This window comes from Chelmon rostratus, chromosome 14, assembly GCF_017976325.1.
Source record: "Chelmon rostratus isolate fCheRos1 chromosome 14, fCheRos1.pri, whole genome shotgun sequence".
Lineage (NCBI taxonomy): Eukaryota > Metazoa > Chordata > Actinopteri > Chaetodontiformes > Chaetodontidae > Chelmon > Chelmon rostratus.
Genome location: NC_055671.1, coordinates 8,956,476 through 8,971,531, shown reverse-complemented (window position 1 = coordinate 8,971,531; position 15,056 = coordinate 8,956,476). Strand labels below are relative to the sequence as shown.

Sequence of the window (15,056 nt, the reverse complement as noted above, 5' to 3'; positions counted from 1 at the left end):
CTTAAATTCCTCAATTACAACTTGAATATTGCCAAGACTAATGCCTTACATGTAAAGTTGTATATCTGAATATAAATCTGCAGACTCTTCATAAATGTTCTTTGGAAATAATTCTACACCTCATGAGGGGAAGGTGCTATTTTATATTTGCTGTAAAATAGCAATAATTGGATAAAAGTCGTCTCCAGATGTAAATCCAGTGTTCTGTCAACCTTATTGACCAATGTTACTGTATGTTATTACACTGGCCACTCCTCGTAAGCAGCACATTGGGCAACGTCCCTGCAGTGTCATTAGTGCACTGCACACACATGCAAAACATGCAACAAGATTTGATCAAAGAACTCACAAGCATCAGTGCTGTCTCGAGTCTATGCAAAGGGTTGAATGTATCAGTTAACTCATTGCATTTTGTCTTAATGATGCACTTAAGCAACTATATGAAAAGTGTTGCAGAACAGTTTTTGTCAGTGTTTCACTGTTAATGTGTCACTCGCTCATTGGTGCAGCTGACTGATCCTCGAAGTACACTCTACACATACTGGATGCAGTTACACTCTTTCTAGAGGTGTTTCTCATATTCACTCTACCCCCATAGATTTAAATGGGGTGGACGAAATAGTAGATACACCTGTCACTAAAATGCAGTACAATATACTAACATTAAAGGAACAGTTCAACACGTTTGTCAAATTAAATATGATGCTACACACAGCGGCTGGTCTGCGTAGCTTAGCATAAAGACTGGAAACAGGGAAACATTTAACCCGGCTCTGTGCAAAGTAAATATCATCCACTTACCAGCACCTTTTACCATCAGCCTGTAACTCAAAACCAAAACATAAATGTGTCACTTAGTAGTTTTACAGGGGGTATAAACCAGGTGCAGTGACTTTCCCGGAGTCAAGACTACAGTATATAGCTGGTCCCCCCTGCTTCCAGTCTTTGTGCTAAGCTAAGCTAACAGGCTGCAGGTTGCAGCTTCATATTTATTGTACAAGCACGAGAGCAGTATCAATATTCTCACCTAACTCTCTTTTTACAGATATGTCTGACTAAGTTGAAAAGTAACAGGCACTGAGTCTTCTCCACCACCTGCAGCACACATGGACTCCTTTACTGCTGCCTGCTTCTCCTTTCTCTTATCTCAGGTTCTCTTTGTGATACTGCCCTCATGCTTTTATGTTCTTCCCCTCTTTTTCATTGTAGCACACAGTACCTGTCTTAAATAGCACCTCTTTTATGAGGTGTATAGAATATATACATATATATGTACTGCGTGTGTGTGTGTGTGTGTGTGTGTGTTTCCTCCCCCTGCTGCTTTTTAATGCATGATTGTTACGTCTGCCCAAGAGGATATTAAGATTTAGTCAAGTTAAATGGACTTTAAACATGACAACAACTATAAAGAAATAATAGGAGTACTTTAAATTGTGATTAACTGGAGACGTATGCTGTGGAGAATCTCAGCTGTAATGTTCATGTCTCCATATTAATAAGAGATTTCTGTTGACACACTTGATCTGTTAAGTCTCTTCTCTCCTGTTAACAGACAGGATTTCCTTTACATTCCATCAACAGTGTTGTAGTACAACAGGGGATAGCGGTGGCAGCTTGTAGTTTACTGTTCACTGGCCTGAATCTCAGTCATATGTAGAGTCCTCTGGGCTCCGCTCCCTGAAGGCCTTCTCAGTAAGTCTCCAGTCCTCCCATTTCCCAAGGATCTGATTAAAGCTGAGACTGTCAGAGAGCTGGATGATGAGGAAGCTGTCTCCTGTGGCCTTCATCATGTGGATTTTCAAGCTCCATTTGCATCGGGGAGCGTGTCTGTGTGGCGTTGGAAAGAGAGTTTGGCCCTATAAATATAGCATCACATCACAAACACCTGAGACTATTATAACATCATAAATTGATTTTAAAACATGCAAACATGTCACTTAAAGATGTGATTTTTATCAACAAGACAAGTATAAATATAGGGAGGGGAAGCTCAGACAGCAACCATTCCCAAAAAATTCTAATGAAGACCAGGACAATAGAATCAGTTACATTAAGGACATATGATGTAAATAGTTTAATGTTGCACAAAATATCAATCCAGCAGGGTGGAAGACCTTTAAATTAAAAATATGTAAAAGTATCAATACAATGATGCATAAAAAATCAATTTTAAGTAAAATCCTGCATTCAAACTCCTACTTCAGTGGCACGGAAGTATTATCAGCTAAATGTACTTGAAGTATCAAAAGGAAAAAGTACTTCTTCCGCAGGAACGGCCCATGTGACTGACATATATCTGATGCAATGTTTGCTTTTTTGTGAAATATATTAGATAATTTGACCTCTTTGGGCTAATGTGAATGTGACAGGCTTACTGCTAATATCCCACAGGCATCTGACATCTAACAAAGAGCCACTGATTTTAGTGCAAGGGGTCATGAGCCAAAAAGGTTGTGAAAAACTGTAGAGGAGCGAAAAGCACCATGTTTCAGTCTGACATGCAGCAGAGTACAAGATGAAAATATTCAAGTCAAGTACAAGAAGCTCAAAATTGTACTTAAGTTCAGAAACTGAGAAAATGTGTTTAGTTTCTTTCCACCACTGCAAGCCAATATTTCAAGAAAAAATGTTCAGGTCAATAATATAATGTTATACACCATACAAATAAAAAAAACAAGTGGAAACAATTGTTTTTAAGGAAATGTCAAGTAAATAGCAAACATAAAACATGACATAAGGCCAAGACATTATCCTGCACTATTATCAATATGAAATGAATGAAGAGAGCCGAATATCAAACACAACAAATGTGGAAGCCTGTTGAATTGTCTGCTCGCTTCGTGTCGTTTCCCCTGAAGACTCCTCCGTCTAACACTGACATCTGGGCTCTCCAGCAGTGAAAGATTTCCCCGCCCTGCAGCTCTCATCCTGCCAGCCTCCTGCTTGTGCTCCGGCCATCTGAGGATCAGGTGGACCACGTGTTCCTGCTCCTGAGGGGAAGAGGGGAGCGCACTTCAAGACGAGGCTCACACAAAATGTTGCAAGAGCAGGACTTGTGATTGTCTTTTTTTTTTTTTTTTTTTTTTTTTGGGTGTTGGACGCAGTTTGATTTTTCCTCTCATAACATGCACTGTGGGCAGTGAGGATGGATTGGCCGGGAAGGAGCCGCTCTGGGTGTGTCTGTGTGAAGTCACCATAAGGATTTTATTGGAGAAACTGAAGGAAACTAAAGGTAAGACTAAAGACAAGCGAGAGCTGATTTATTTTCCATTATTTTCTTCTCTCTTTTTTTCTAGTTAACCACAATGCTGTTAATCCACAAGGCTAATGTGTTAAGAATGCAATTTAATGGCAAACAATGACCTTTAATGTTAATATCATATTGTAAAAACAAGTAAAAAAAATGTTCACAGCACTGCATACTGCTAGTAAAGCAAACAGCTCTTTCTTATAATGTATTTAATATATATATATAATATTTATTTGCAATTGCAGAGTTACCATGATACATAAGTTTAATTTTAAAAAGTAAGCTATATTTAAAGGTCTGTAATTCTCTAGTTATTTCCAAGAAAGAGCAAATAGTAATTTAGCACCAATTATAGGAAGAATAGGAATGTGAAAAAGCTCCATTTAAATCAAAGTGAGTATTTATTAATATCTCATGAACTATTAGCAACTCTCTTCATATGCAGAACTGTATGTTAACCTGTTTGCTTGCCTGCAGACAAATATCTAGATTACACTTGCAATTAGCTAGAATTAATCCCACAATTAGTACAAAATGACATTGTTCTTTGCTGGAAACTTTCTACAGAACACTTTGGAAATTATTCTGAATTTATGGACCCATAGAATAAACATAAACATTACCAAAATAAGTCCAACTGCTTTTTTTGGGCCACTCTAACAGTAAGACATGTATCTTGTCTCTTTGCAGTTGATTTACCAGTGTTTGCTGCTGGTTTAGTGAACCCTCTCTGCTCTCAGTCTGCACCCTGGTTTCCTAAGTGATGCCGCTCCTGAGGGAGAGCAGCTGATTGGCTCGCTGAGCTTCAGGCCGACTGTGTGTGTATGTGTGTTTTCGTTAATGATCCACCAATTAGTTGTACAATGGTAACAGTCACCTAAACACCTCGTCATCTGTCCGTGCTGCGGGGGGTGGGAGTGTGTCACTGCCCTCGTGTTTTCAGGGGTGGGGGATGCTACTGTTAGCAGCCTGAAATGGGGTTTAGGTGAACTTCCATCACGACAAAACTGCACTTCAAACAAAGCAGCATCAGTGTCGCCGAGTTTCTCTCAGTCACCACAGCAACCAGCTGCTGTGTGATGGGACAGGTGAGGGACTGTGGCAGACACTCCCAGTCGCCCCCCCCCCAGGTGTCCCCTGATGATAATCTGTCATACGCACCATAAACACTTTCCTCTGCTGCCACACGCTCAACACTCCCTATCACACACATGATACATGACGAGCTGTGATGTGAGTGCTCGCCCTCGCCTGCAGATCTGAAGATGACGGGCCAGGTGGCGGAGAGGGACCGGTCGCCTCACAATCTGTCAGTGAAGACCACCTTGGAGGAGGAGATCGAGAGAGCAGAGAGCATCCTCAGCAGGTGACGGCAACTGTTCAGTCCTGTGTCGGGGTGTGTTGGTGTGTTCGTCTCAGAGGGTTGTTTGAGAGAGGCAAAGCATGCATGTTTTTTTTTTTTTTTTATCTCCCAGGGTGCCATCTGTCTGCGATGACACGTCCTCAGAGCTCCAAAGAGTCGCCGCTCTCGACCCTCATGGAGGCAACTCCAGAAACTCTTTTCAAAGGAGCGGAGCCATCTCAAGGTAAAGCTGTAACAACCCACAGCACGGCACGGCCCAGCACTGACTGATCTGACTGTTTAAAAACAGCCTGTTTCCTCAGACCAAGTGCAACAGGTGCTTTTTAAGGCCACGCACGCTGGATAAAAGCACACATTCAAGCTCATAAAGACCCCGATGACCAAGCTGGTGGTGATATTTGTCAGCTGGCACACTTCATGCACTGGGAGCATAAAACCAGAGAGAAGCTTTCCCATCTTATTCCGTCAGTGTGCGAATCTTGTTTATTTCGAGCTGTTTCTCTTGCAGGATTTGACAAGAACCGAGAAGATAATTTGAAGAGAATCTGAAAACTCAGCTGTTTATTGACAGAGGTCTCATCTATCTCAATGCCTCTGTTTGACCTGTCGGAGGGGAAAGTCGTGCTGGAAGTGATTTTTCCGTCTGCCTTTCACTTGTTCCACTGTGTAGTTCTGTGAGAGACGCTGACAGCTGTAGTTGTGCTTGTGCTGGACGAGTAACGTCTGGCCAGACTGCCCGTCCTCTCTCTGATGGTGTCGCACACTCACAACCATTTCATGTTTTTCACGCTGCCCTGCTTTTGTTTTCATATGTGCTGAGCACGTTCTTTTAGCGCCAGCTGTGACTCACACATGATGCTTGTATGTTCGGTGTGTGTGTGAGTCAGACTGGTGAGCCTGGTGGTGAGGCTGAGGGAATGGGCGCACAGGAGTCTGTTGGAGGAGGAGGAGCGGCCAGACTCCTTCATGGAGCGCTTTCGTGGCCCTGAGCTGAGAATGGCCCCCAGCCGCATCAGCAACACGCAACCGGATGCCAATGGCAACAATGCCAAAGGGATCTTTAGGTATGCCCGCCTGCCCGCCTGGACCATTGCTATGTGCGTTGATATGCAATACATATACTGGGTGCAATACATCCAGCACAACAGTTCTGTAATGATAGTGCCTGAGTTAAGACATAAATCTTGTTAATAGCAGCTGCACAGACACTTTAAAGGTCATGGGGCACCGCTTCTGCACACAGCGTTAATGTTTAGGGTTTGTTTCGCCCAGAAGTCATAACAGAGTGACATTTGAGCAAATCAGAGGGGCAGTTCAGGGCAAAAATGAAGCCATCATGTCACAGACAAGGCCTGTTTAAATAAAGGTTTTGGAAAAAAAAAAGGCACTTCAGCACTCAAGGGATTCCACTCTGGTAGTTTTGAGGCTGTAGTTTATATTGCTATGTCTGCTTTTGCTTCACTAAATAAGGAAAAGAAGGTGGAAAATATGGGAAACACCTCTCAGTATAATACAGTACACTATGACAGCACAAAGCCTTAGAAGTGACCACAGAGATGAGTCATCACACCAACAAACAGTAAAATTCAGTTGTTAGAGTTTGTTGCAGGGCTATCGTATTGCGTATTTTATATATCGCTGCTGCTTCTATCTTGCTGTATATCTTGCAGTAATGTGTAGTACTTGACAGAAACATGAGCTAGAGCGGTGTCTGAGTGTATCATTTGCACTCTCTCCATGCTTTCAGGAAAAAGTGGAATCTGTTTGTGGTGTCTCCATCCGACAACGCCTACTACCGCTGGTTATTTGTTATCGCCACAGCGGTGCTCTACAACTGGTTCCTTGTTGTGGCGAGGTAATAACACCCCAGGCGTTATCTGTCGGGGCCCCGCAGCCTCCAGAGACGGGTGATGGATGTAGTGAATGGGTGCACTGTCCACTTCTTCGACAGGAGCAGTAAATCATGTTTCTTTTTATATTCACAGGGCATGCTTTGACAAGTTACAGGTGGGCAATTACATCTGCTGGCTGGTGCTGGACTACCTCTCTGACTTTGTGTATCTAATGGACACGTGCGTCCGACTTCGCACAGGTAACCTATTTTAAAATACGTCAAGGCACAATGTAGCTGTATGACACAAAAGAAGTGCAAAGTCTTAAGGTCCCATGTGTTTTAATGTGATTATGCAAAAGTAATTATCTTTTAAATGACCCTAACTGAACTCATGCTCTTGTCTCAGGGTTTCTGGAACAAGGTTTGCTGGTGAAGGACCACGCCAAGCTCAGAGACAGCTACGTCCGAACGCTACAGTTCAAGCTGGACGTGGTGTCCATCCTGCCCACCGACCTGGCGTACATCTCCACCGGCATCCACACGCCACAGCTCAGGTTTAACCGCCTGCTGCGCTTCCCGCGCATGTTCGAATTCTTTGACCGCACGGAGACACGCACCAACTACCCCAACATCTTCCGTATTGGCAACTTGGTGCTTTACATCCTGGTCATCATCCACTGGAACGCCTGCATCTATTACGCTATATCTAAGTCTTTAGGATTCGGCTCAGACACATGGGTGTTCCCAAACATCTCCAAACCTGAGTACTCCTCCCTGACTCGGAGCTATGTCTACTGCCTGTACTGGTCCACTCTTACTCTGACCACTATTGGAGAGATGCCTGCACCCGTGCGAGATGAAGAGTACCTGTTTGTGGTCTTTGACTTCCTTGTTGGGGTGTTGATCTTTGCCACGATTGTAGGAAACGTTGGTTCCATGATTGCCAACATGAACGCCACGCGTGCCGAGTTTCAAGCTCGGATCGATGCCATCAAGCACTACATGCACTTCCGCAAAGTCAGCAAAGAACTGGAGACGCGAGTCATTAAATGGTTTGACTACCTCTGGACCAACAAGAAAGCCGTTGACGAGCAGGAGGTGCTAAAGAACTTGCCAAACAAGCTGCGTGCTGAGATTGCTATTAACGTACACCTGGAGACCCTGAAGAAAGTACGCATTTTTCAAGACTGTGAGGCAGGACTGCTGGTGGAGCTTGTGCTCAAGCTACGCCCGCAGGTCTTCAGTCCAGGGGACTACATCTGCAGGAAAGGGGACATAGGAAAGGAGATGTACATCATTAAAGAAGGGAAGCTGGCAGTGGTGGCTGATGACGGGGTCACTCAGTACGCTCTGCTCACCGCTGGCAGCTGCTTCGGGGAAATCAGCATCCTGAACATAAAAGGGAGTAAAATGGGAAATCGTCGAACAGCCAACATTCGCAGCTTGGGCTACTCTGATCTGTTCTGCCTCTCTAAGGATGACTTGATGGAGGCAGTGACCGAGTATCCAAATGCTAAGACTGTGCTAGAGGAGAGGGGCCGGGAGATCCTGATGAAGGAGGGTCTGCTGGATGAGAACGCGGAGAGCGGCGGGCTGCAGAAAGAGGACACAGAGGAGAAGGTGGAGAGGCTGGAGGCCTCCCTGGACACCCTTCAGACTCGCTTTGCCCGTCTGCTCAGCGAATACACGCACACTCAGCAGCGGCTGAAGCAGCGCATCACTCTGCTGGAGCGGCAGCTGAACCAAACGGACTGCGGCGCAGATTCAGGCGGTGACGTGGACGCAGATGCAGAGACGGTCAAGGACGCAGACCCCAGGCCTGTTGCCCATACAGATGGGTCCCCACAAAGAAATAGTGTGCAAATAGAGGACAAAAAGAGCCCAAGATCAGAAAATTAACTGTGTCACCGAGGAGATGTTAGATCCATATCTCATGAAATACTTTGATTTGGGCTCTTTAAGGTCTAGGGAAATCCCACAACACCCTCTTTAACTACCATCGTGAGACTGCTTTCATCCGTTTAGCTGAGCGTAGAGATGTCTGCATGTTAAATAAACATGAAGAGAAAGTGGACAACACTGCTATGCCCATTCAGTCTTTGAGTTCTCACACATGCCAAAACCAGTGAATGTGAATATGTGTTTGAATGGCTTTAAAGCTACTTCCCAGATCAAGTTAAATCAGGGTGTGAGACAAACTGCTCAAGAGAAAAAAAATACATTAAAAACCTGAAGTTTAAATGTCACTTTTTAGACTTCAGACTAAAAAGCACTTAAAATTGCAGGTTTGTAAACATTTGAGCTCAGTTGCGTCAGCAGAGGGATTCAGTTGTGTCGACATATATTATGCTCTGGGCCTGTACACCCCGTCCCTCGCTGCTCCTCCTGGGGAAAAGGTCCGAGGAGAGACGGGAGAAGGTGATTTGCTGAGTTCAAGTACACAAACACAGTTATTTTCCAGTGTCCTCCCGTTTCAGGTTCAATCTGAACCAGACGCATAATGACCATCATAACAATCTTTTGACATTTTCTTCCCAACTCTGACTTGTTTGTGGGACATCTAAGGAGAGCTCTTGCACTGAAAATGATTTGGGCTCTGGTGAAGTGACTCACTAGCAATTTGCTGTCTATTTTTTCAGTTGTGCCACAAAAGGGCTTCAATTTAGTGAGATTTTTATTTGCTATAAAATGTACTTTGCCAGTCTTATATCAAACGCCACTTTGTCTCTGTTTGTATTTAGTTAGTCTCATTTCTTTTATGCAGACTCACTCCCTGAAGTGAGGGACTGGGGATTTTCCAGTTATTCAGCCTCTGCATTCCAGGATACAACTGAACCACATGAGCAGTGTCGATAAGCGCAGCTGGAACAATGCCCCTGGCGAGTATAATAAAGAAGCAGGAGGTAATGAGTGCACGTTCCCTGCAACTCCTGAAGGATTGGGTCGGCTCAAGGATGATGGACAAATCTCCAGGTTCTGTACCTGCCATAGGCTGGTCAAATGACAGGTTCAGCTCCTGATAAACTCAAACTCTCTCTCTCTCTGCACAGAGCTAACAGACAGCACTCCACAGCAAAGCAACATGACAAACTCTAACTTTAATGTATTTTCTTACTATGAGCAACGGGGTCCCACATGAATGCTCTATTTTATGTTAAAAAAGAAGTTTGTTTAATTTCTATTTGTTATTTCTTCTTTTTGGCTTAAAGTGGGAGGGGCCCAAATATAAAAAGTTGACACTTCTGTGCACCAGCATTTAGCAACATTCAGAATGTGATGACAGCTGCTAAGATGTTTGGTCACTGTCAGTCAAAATCTGATCAAACCACAGCCATACAGTCCTGGTGAAGAACATTTGCTTAGTTCTACAATAAATAATATATCCAAAGATGTTTATAACCTTGACTATTTCTCATGTAATTGTGAATGTTTTATGTTATAGAGAAAAAAAATAGTTTTGAAGGTAAGTTTTCAGGGGCTTTGAGTGCTAATTCCGATATTAACAAAGGAAATGGACAAGTTTCTGGCTGTTTGTCACATTGTTAAATTCACTGAAATGAACTCATTGTGTTGTGCATTTACCATGCAGCTCCATCTGCAGCTACGCTACTGTTGACTCCATGCAACTCACTTAACAGGTGCACTGAACTGTGCCCTTCCCCAACCTCCCTCTCTCTCTCACCACACACACACACACATCCAACCCCCTACCACATCAAACACACACTGTCATGTGCACAGAACAACTGGTGCAGTGTCATGAGGCCATGTGGCTGCAGTGAGTGAAAGGGACAACATGCACCATCTCTGAGCAGGATGATTTTTACAGGAAGCAAACATGTATTAGCGTATGAACCATAAATAGGACACTTTTGTCGATCACGTGGTGAGCACTGTCAAGACGTGAGAGCAGAAAAAACACATTACAAATGATGTTTTTCTGAATATAACTATATTGTTCGTACTTTCAAAGTGTAACAGCTTACAAACTGCATTTGAAAATCAAACAGTATCTGCTGCTTATCATTTGGAGAGAACGTCCCCCAAACACTGGGACTCGGTGCATGGAGTAAATGAATCAACTGTAGAAGACAAAGTGTGACAGCAAAGGTAGCCCCCTTCATAGTAAACACAACTATTCATTTTACTTTAATGTGTCGCATTAGGGCAAGTACTTCAACAGAATTCATCTCAGATATATATATCTGAGATACTTATGATCACTGTAGAGGAAAAGGAAATATGATTTCTCCTGTAATAACTGTGATTGAACGTGAAGATATAGAGGACACAGTGCAGGGCTGCTCATGTGTATTGGAGCTGGAAGACCACAACATGTCGTCTGCGGTCTGTGGACTGATTGGCTGAGAATATCCACTGGGACAAATGCACAGGCTAGCGCATTCGCATGTGCAGGCTGTGCTTGGGTCCATCCACCCGTTCCAACTTCTCAAAGTGTTTCCTAGCATTACGGATATTGATGAGAGTGGCTGCAGATGCTGGAACAATGGAGACAAGGGTTCTTATTAGGCTGATTTGGTCTCTTAAATGCAAATTCGCTGCAGAGAAATGTCATCGTTGCTACTTACGAATGGAGGGGTCCGACATGATGACCATGACATACGTGTTGGAGGTGAAGACGTCAATGAAGGCTGCAAAGTTAGAGTTCCTCACTTCCATGCTTTGGAATGAGGCCGCAAGTTTACTGGATAAAATAAAATAAATATTTTTTAAAAATCAGAAAGATCCTAGAGGTTCAGCAGGCGATGTGTGGAGTGAAGGACATGTCTTTGCAGAGTGAACTTACCTACAGCTGAGTTTGAACTGTTTGATAATGTTACTGATCTTCTCGAACCGGTGAGCATCACGCTGCTCTTTGCACTGATAGTGGGAGATCACCTGAATTAACAAAACACCAAAAACAGAAATAATTAAAAAAAGACTCTCATAACTAGAGCCAGATTTTCTGCCCAGGACACTGTCGTTCCAGAGGAGGTGGTTACTCTCACCAGGAAGGTGGCTCTCTCAAACAGGAGAACTTCATCTGCCTCTATGATCTGCGCAAAATTTCTCAGGTTTGTCTCCAGCTGCTGGACGTTTGGGATGAGCTGGTACACTATGCTCGACCAGGCCTGCAAAGACATTCAAAAAGGTTTCTTACAAAGTCAGCTTTGTTACCTGACATCTGAACTTAAAACCAGTCAAATGTCTCCACCTTATACAGGGTTTCGTCCCAGATTGATGTCCTGAAGCAAGTGCAAGCCAGAGGTCTGGACAGTCTCTTCAGATCTTCTTCACGCTCCTTAAAGATCTGTAAAACAGCAAAGTCAGTCAGTCACATGAACAGTATTAAAGCAGCTACACTTTAGATCTTCCTCGGTTAAACAACAAATGAATGACGCAAATGGAGAAATTTGTCTTTAAATGTTTAAATTAATAATACCACTTATTATGCCTTTATTCTACATCTTCCTTCAAAAAAGGAAGCATGCTTTTATAACCTCTTCAATAGTTTTGCACATTTAATTCATCATCATCCTTATTTAATGCAGTTGTGTCGATGTTTGCAGCACAATGGTAGCTAAAGTAATATAATACTGTCCAATCTTAAATTTAAAATGTTTTTTGTTACGGTTACTTTTTGTCCCTCCTGTCATACCTGGCTGATTTATGTCACTGCAATGATCACACTGTTATGTGTATGTAACCAAGGGTTAATCTTGTGATCTTTCACAGAAAATATTTTCTAAAATGGTTTAACATTACTGTATTCTCATATTGGTAACAAATCTGACTTAAGATAAAATTACTTTAAGTACTAAAACTAAGGACACCAAATGTGGCAAAGACAGACAGTGGCAGCAGTGTTTCTGGTGCTGTGTGAACATCGCTTTCCTCTTTTGTTCATGTGCTTCTGTGTGAGACTGCAAAAATGTGGCCGTAAGAGAGGACGACCACTATTAATCTGATAAAAAGTGTTGAGCTTACCAAATCTCTCTGGTCTTCCTGCACCAGATCCATTTTGTGAACGAGGCAGAACACTTTGGCATCGGGGGAGTTCTGCAGGATGGCCTCCAGACACGACTGGTAGTAGTGCATGTCTTTCTCCAGCTCACGGCTCTCAACATCAAATACATAAATAAGCACCTCTACGTTTCTGAAAATGTTGTCCCTCTGACTGGTGAAGTAGTTCTCCATGAACGTGTCCTGTCTGATGCGTAAAGGAAGCACAGGTAACGTTTAAGAGGCTTTCAGACTAAGAGAAAGGCTTGAATTGAATTGTCAAAGCTGGCCCAAATATGGCAAATAATGAACAAATGTACTTTACCCTCCACAGTCCCACAGGTTTAGAACCAGATTGCCCAGAAACCGTACATGGGAGTGCTCCACGTCAACTACATTTAACATGCAAGGATAAAAAGATTTAATGGATGACATTAAATACAAACCAAGCTTTAAAAATGTATCTTCATGCAGAACCTTTCTTTAAAGCACTCTTACTTGTAGCTCCAAGGCGGCGTGTGTCTCGAGCTATGTAATTGGCAAAGATGATTGATCTCATACTGGTCTTTCCAGACCCACTTTTTCCCATCAGTAACACCTGAAAGCACAAATGCAACAGATAAGACCATCACTGAAGTTAAAATCCTGTCTATCCTCTCCTGACAAGTGATGGAAGAAATATTCAGACTCTTTACTTAAATTAAAGCAGCAATAGTGCAATGCCAAAAATATCATGTGCTTCAATATCACTATAAAAATTCTCATTATACAGAAGAAAGATTCCTGTCAGTGTTAATTTATATGATGTGATTACTGATGAATTAATGACCACATTTTAATCACTTGTTGTAAGTAGCTTTCAATAAAAGTGTTAGGTGAATAAATGTAATGCAGTGCTGTAGCTCGTTGAGAGCCCATTTTAAGGGCTTTATATACCGTAATGGGCAGTTTAATCTGTAACAATGCATCAAATTTTATCAAATGATTTTATGTTTTGTACATGAAATCTTACCAGTCTAAGACGTGTTTGATGTCAAAATGCTTGATAAGTAATATTTTGTCACGTCATTTATTAATTTTAATTGCTCATTTATATTTTCTGTAAATTTTATCTGCCCACACAACGGTCTGAGACAGTTTCACAGAATTCTCCACACTACCAAGAACACAATTTGAGGAAGAAACATTAAATCTCTTCATTTTATCTAATAATCTCTCACATTTACAGATCCAGATAGAGTAAACTTGACTCTAAATAGTTTTTTAATAAACCTTAAGTCTTGAGTAGATGGACTGGTTGCGCCGTGTCAGTGTCAGTGTCTCCTGATTTTTATTATGGGACAGATGTAAAGTACCAAATGCTGCATATCAAAATGTGCATTTTCAATTATTATGATGGATCTGACAACAGCTTCCAGACACATTTTAAAGTATTGAGAAACAGCTAAAGCGCCAAATTATATATATAAGTCTGGTAGAGGCATGAAATAACAGTACTCGAGCAAAGGGCAGGGAAGTCATTACTCATTAGTCCAGCACTCCAGTAACTGTACTTCTCTACTGCCTGTGGCGCCGCAAACAGTCATTGATTAGCCTCTGCTTCACCTTTTTCTTCATTGCTGTGCTTGACATCCCAATCAGCAGACACGATGTAGAGTATTTCTCTGAGCTGCAAGTCAGATGACTTTGGTCTGTGTCCACAGCAGCTCTCCTCTTCCTCCCTTCAGCTGCAGAACAAACACAAATATTTTCACCTAGCTGTTACTCAGCTCCACCGAAGCAGAACACCGGTATAACTACACACGACACGTTTAAACGCTTATATGACGGACAAGTCAAGCATGTGTGACCAAGCATGCTATAAGCTTATTAGACTTACAAGAATATACAAGCAGTTTACTTAATAAAAACTATTTTCTCTGTTCCGGATAAACACCTGAGCTAATGCTAAGTTAGCTAGCACGATAGGCAGTCCAGATAAATGTCAGGTAGCTTGGCCGAGCTAAACGGCTAGCTAGCTAAGTTAAAATTGAGTAGTATGACGTCTACTCACCCCGTCAGGGTAGAACGCTTACTTAAATACAAAGTTAGACTATAGGCTTTACTCGTTTTTAAGAATACCAGTTGTATACATTACTTCGTAGAATCAGGCAGTGAAGTCAAGATCAGCTGCTTCCTGTTTACGCCGAAGTCACATGATGAGATAATTTTGGTTTGTGCCCTGAGTTTTGTCTCGCAGACAGCTCGTGCGCTGTTCCCTGGTGTTTACTATGGATGTAACTAAGTAATTTTGGATACTTCTACTTTACTTGAGTCTTTTCTTTTCTTGCTACTTTCTACATCAACTCCGCTACATCTCAAAAGGAAGTGTTGTACTTCTTATTTCACTTTCATTTATCTGTCCATTTTAGTTACAAGTTACTTTACAAATTAAGAAACAAAAGAGCTTTTAAAAATAGAACGTTTTGTTCTAAATTACCCAACAGTTTATACAAGTACGACTGAAACTATTGGTTGATTAATGGACAGAAAATTCATTGGAAACTTTTTTGATACCAAAGTGATTTTTCATGTAAAAATGTGAAAATGTGATGCTTTTCCTTTTA

At 42.2% G+C, this 15,056-nt stretch overlaps 2 protein-coding genes across 3 annotated transcripts; one reads left to right on the top strand and one right to left on the bottom strand.

Moving 5' to 3' along the window:
- Positions 1-4,515: 4,515 nt before the first annotated feature.
- cnga2b (cyclic nucleotide gated channel subunit alpha 2b) lies at positions 4,516-8,346 on the top strand. The gene is made up of 6 exons (XM_041952729.1): positions 4,516-4,616; positions 4,726-4,836; positions 5,501-5,677; positions 6,361-6,468; positions 6,599-6,705; positions 6,854-8,346. The coding sequence occupies exons 1-6, from the start codon at positions 4,516-4,518 to the stop codon at positions 8,344-8,346; spliced, it is 2,097 nt and encodes a 698-aa protein (XP_041808663.1).
- A 2,023-nt stretch (positions 8,347-10,369) lies between these two features.
- rraga (Ras-related GTP binding A) lies at positions 10,370-14,721 on the bottom strand. 2 transcript variants are annotated; one of them, XM_041952383.1, is made up of 10 exons: positions 14,588-14,721; positions 14,056-14,177; positions 12,949-13,048; positions 12,776-12,842; positions 12,436-12,658; positions 11,663-11,758; positions 11,457-11,579; positions 11,255-11,346; positions 11,037-11,152; positions 10,370-10,946 (listed from the first exon to the last, which is right to left on the bottom strand). In XM_041952383.1, exons 2-10 carry the CDS (start codon positions 14,080-14,082, stop codon positions 10,843-10,845), a joined length of 948 nt encoding a protein of 315 aa, XP_041808317.1. In that variant the 5' UTR covers positions 14,083-14,177; positions 14,588-14,721; the 3' UTR covers positions 10,370-10,842. The 2 variants fall into 2 exon arrangements, with proteins under 2 accessions (XP_041808317.1, XP_041808316.1); XM_041952382.1 differs by having other exon boundaries at positions 14,504-14,646.
- Positions 14,722-15,056: the final 335 nt, after the last annotated feature.

What these genes read in the sequence shown, in the direction of transcription:
- cnga2b (XM_041952729.1), top strand. Translation starts at nt 4,516, where the DNA reads ATGACGGGCCAGGTGGCGGAGAGGGACCGGTCGCCTCACAATCTGTCA. An exon ending in GCAGAGAGCATCCTCAGCAG is followed by an intron (nt 4,617 to 4,725) that starts GTGACGGCAACT and finishes TTTATCTCCCAG; the next exon opens with GGTGCCATCTGTCTGCGATG. An exon ending in GTGCGTCCGACTTCGCACAG is followed by an intron (nt 6,706 to 6,853) that starts GTAACCTATTTT and finishes CTCTTGTCTCAG; the next exon opens with GGTTTCTGGAACAAGGTTTG.
- rraga (XM_041952383.1), bottom strand. Translation starts at nt 14,082, where the DNA reads ATGTCAAGCACAGCAATGAAGAAAAAG. An exon ending in GCACAGCAATGAAGAAAAAG is followed by an intron (nt 13,049 to 14,055) that starts GTGAAGCAGAGG and finishes TTGTGCTTTCAG; the next exon opens with GTGTTACTGATGGGAAAAAG. An exon ending in AGGAAGACCAGAGAGATTTG is followed by an intron (nt 11,759 to 12,435) that starts GTAAGCTCAACA and finishes GCTGTTTTACAG; the next exon opens with ATCTTTAAGGAGCGTGAAGA.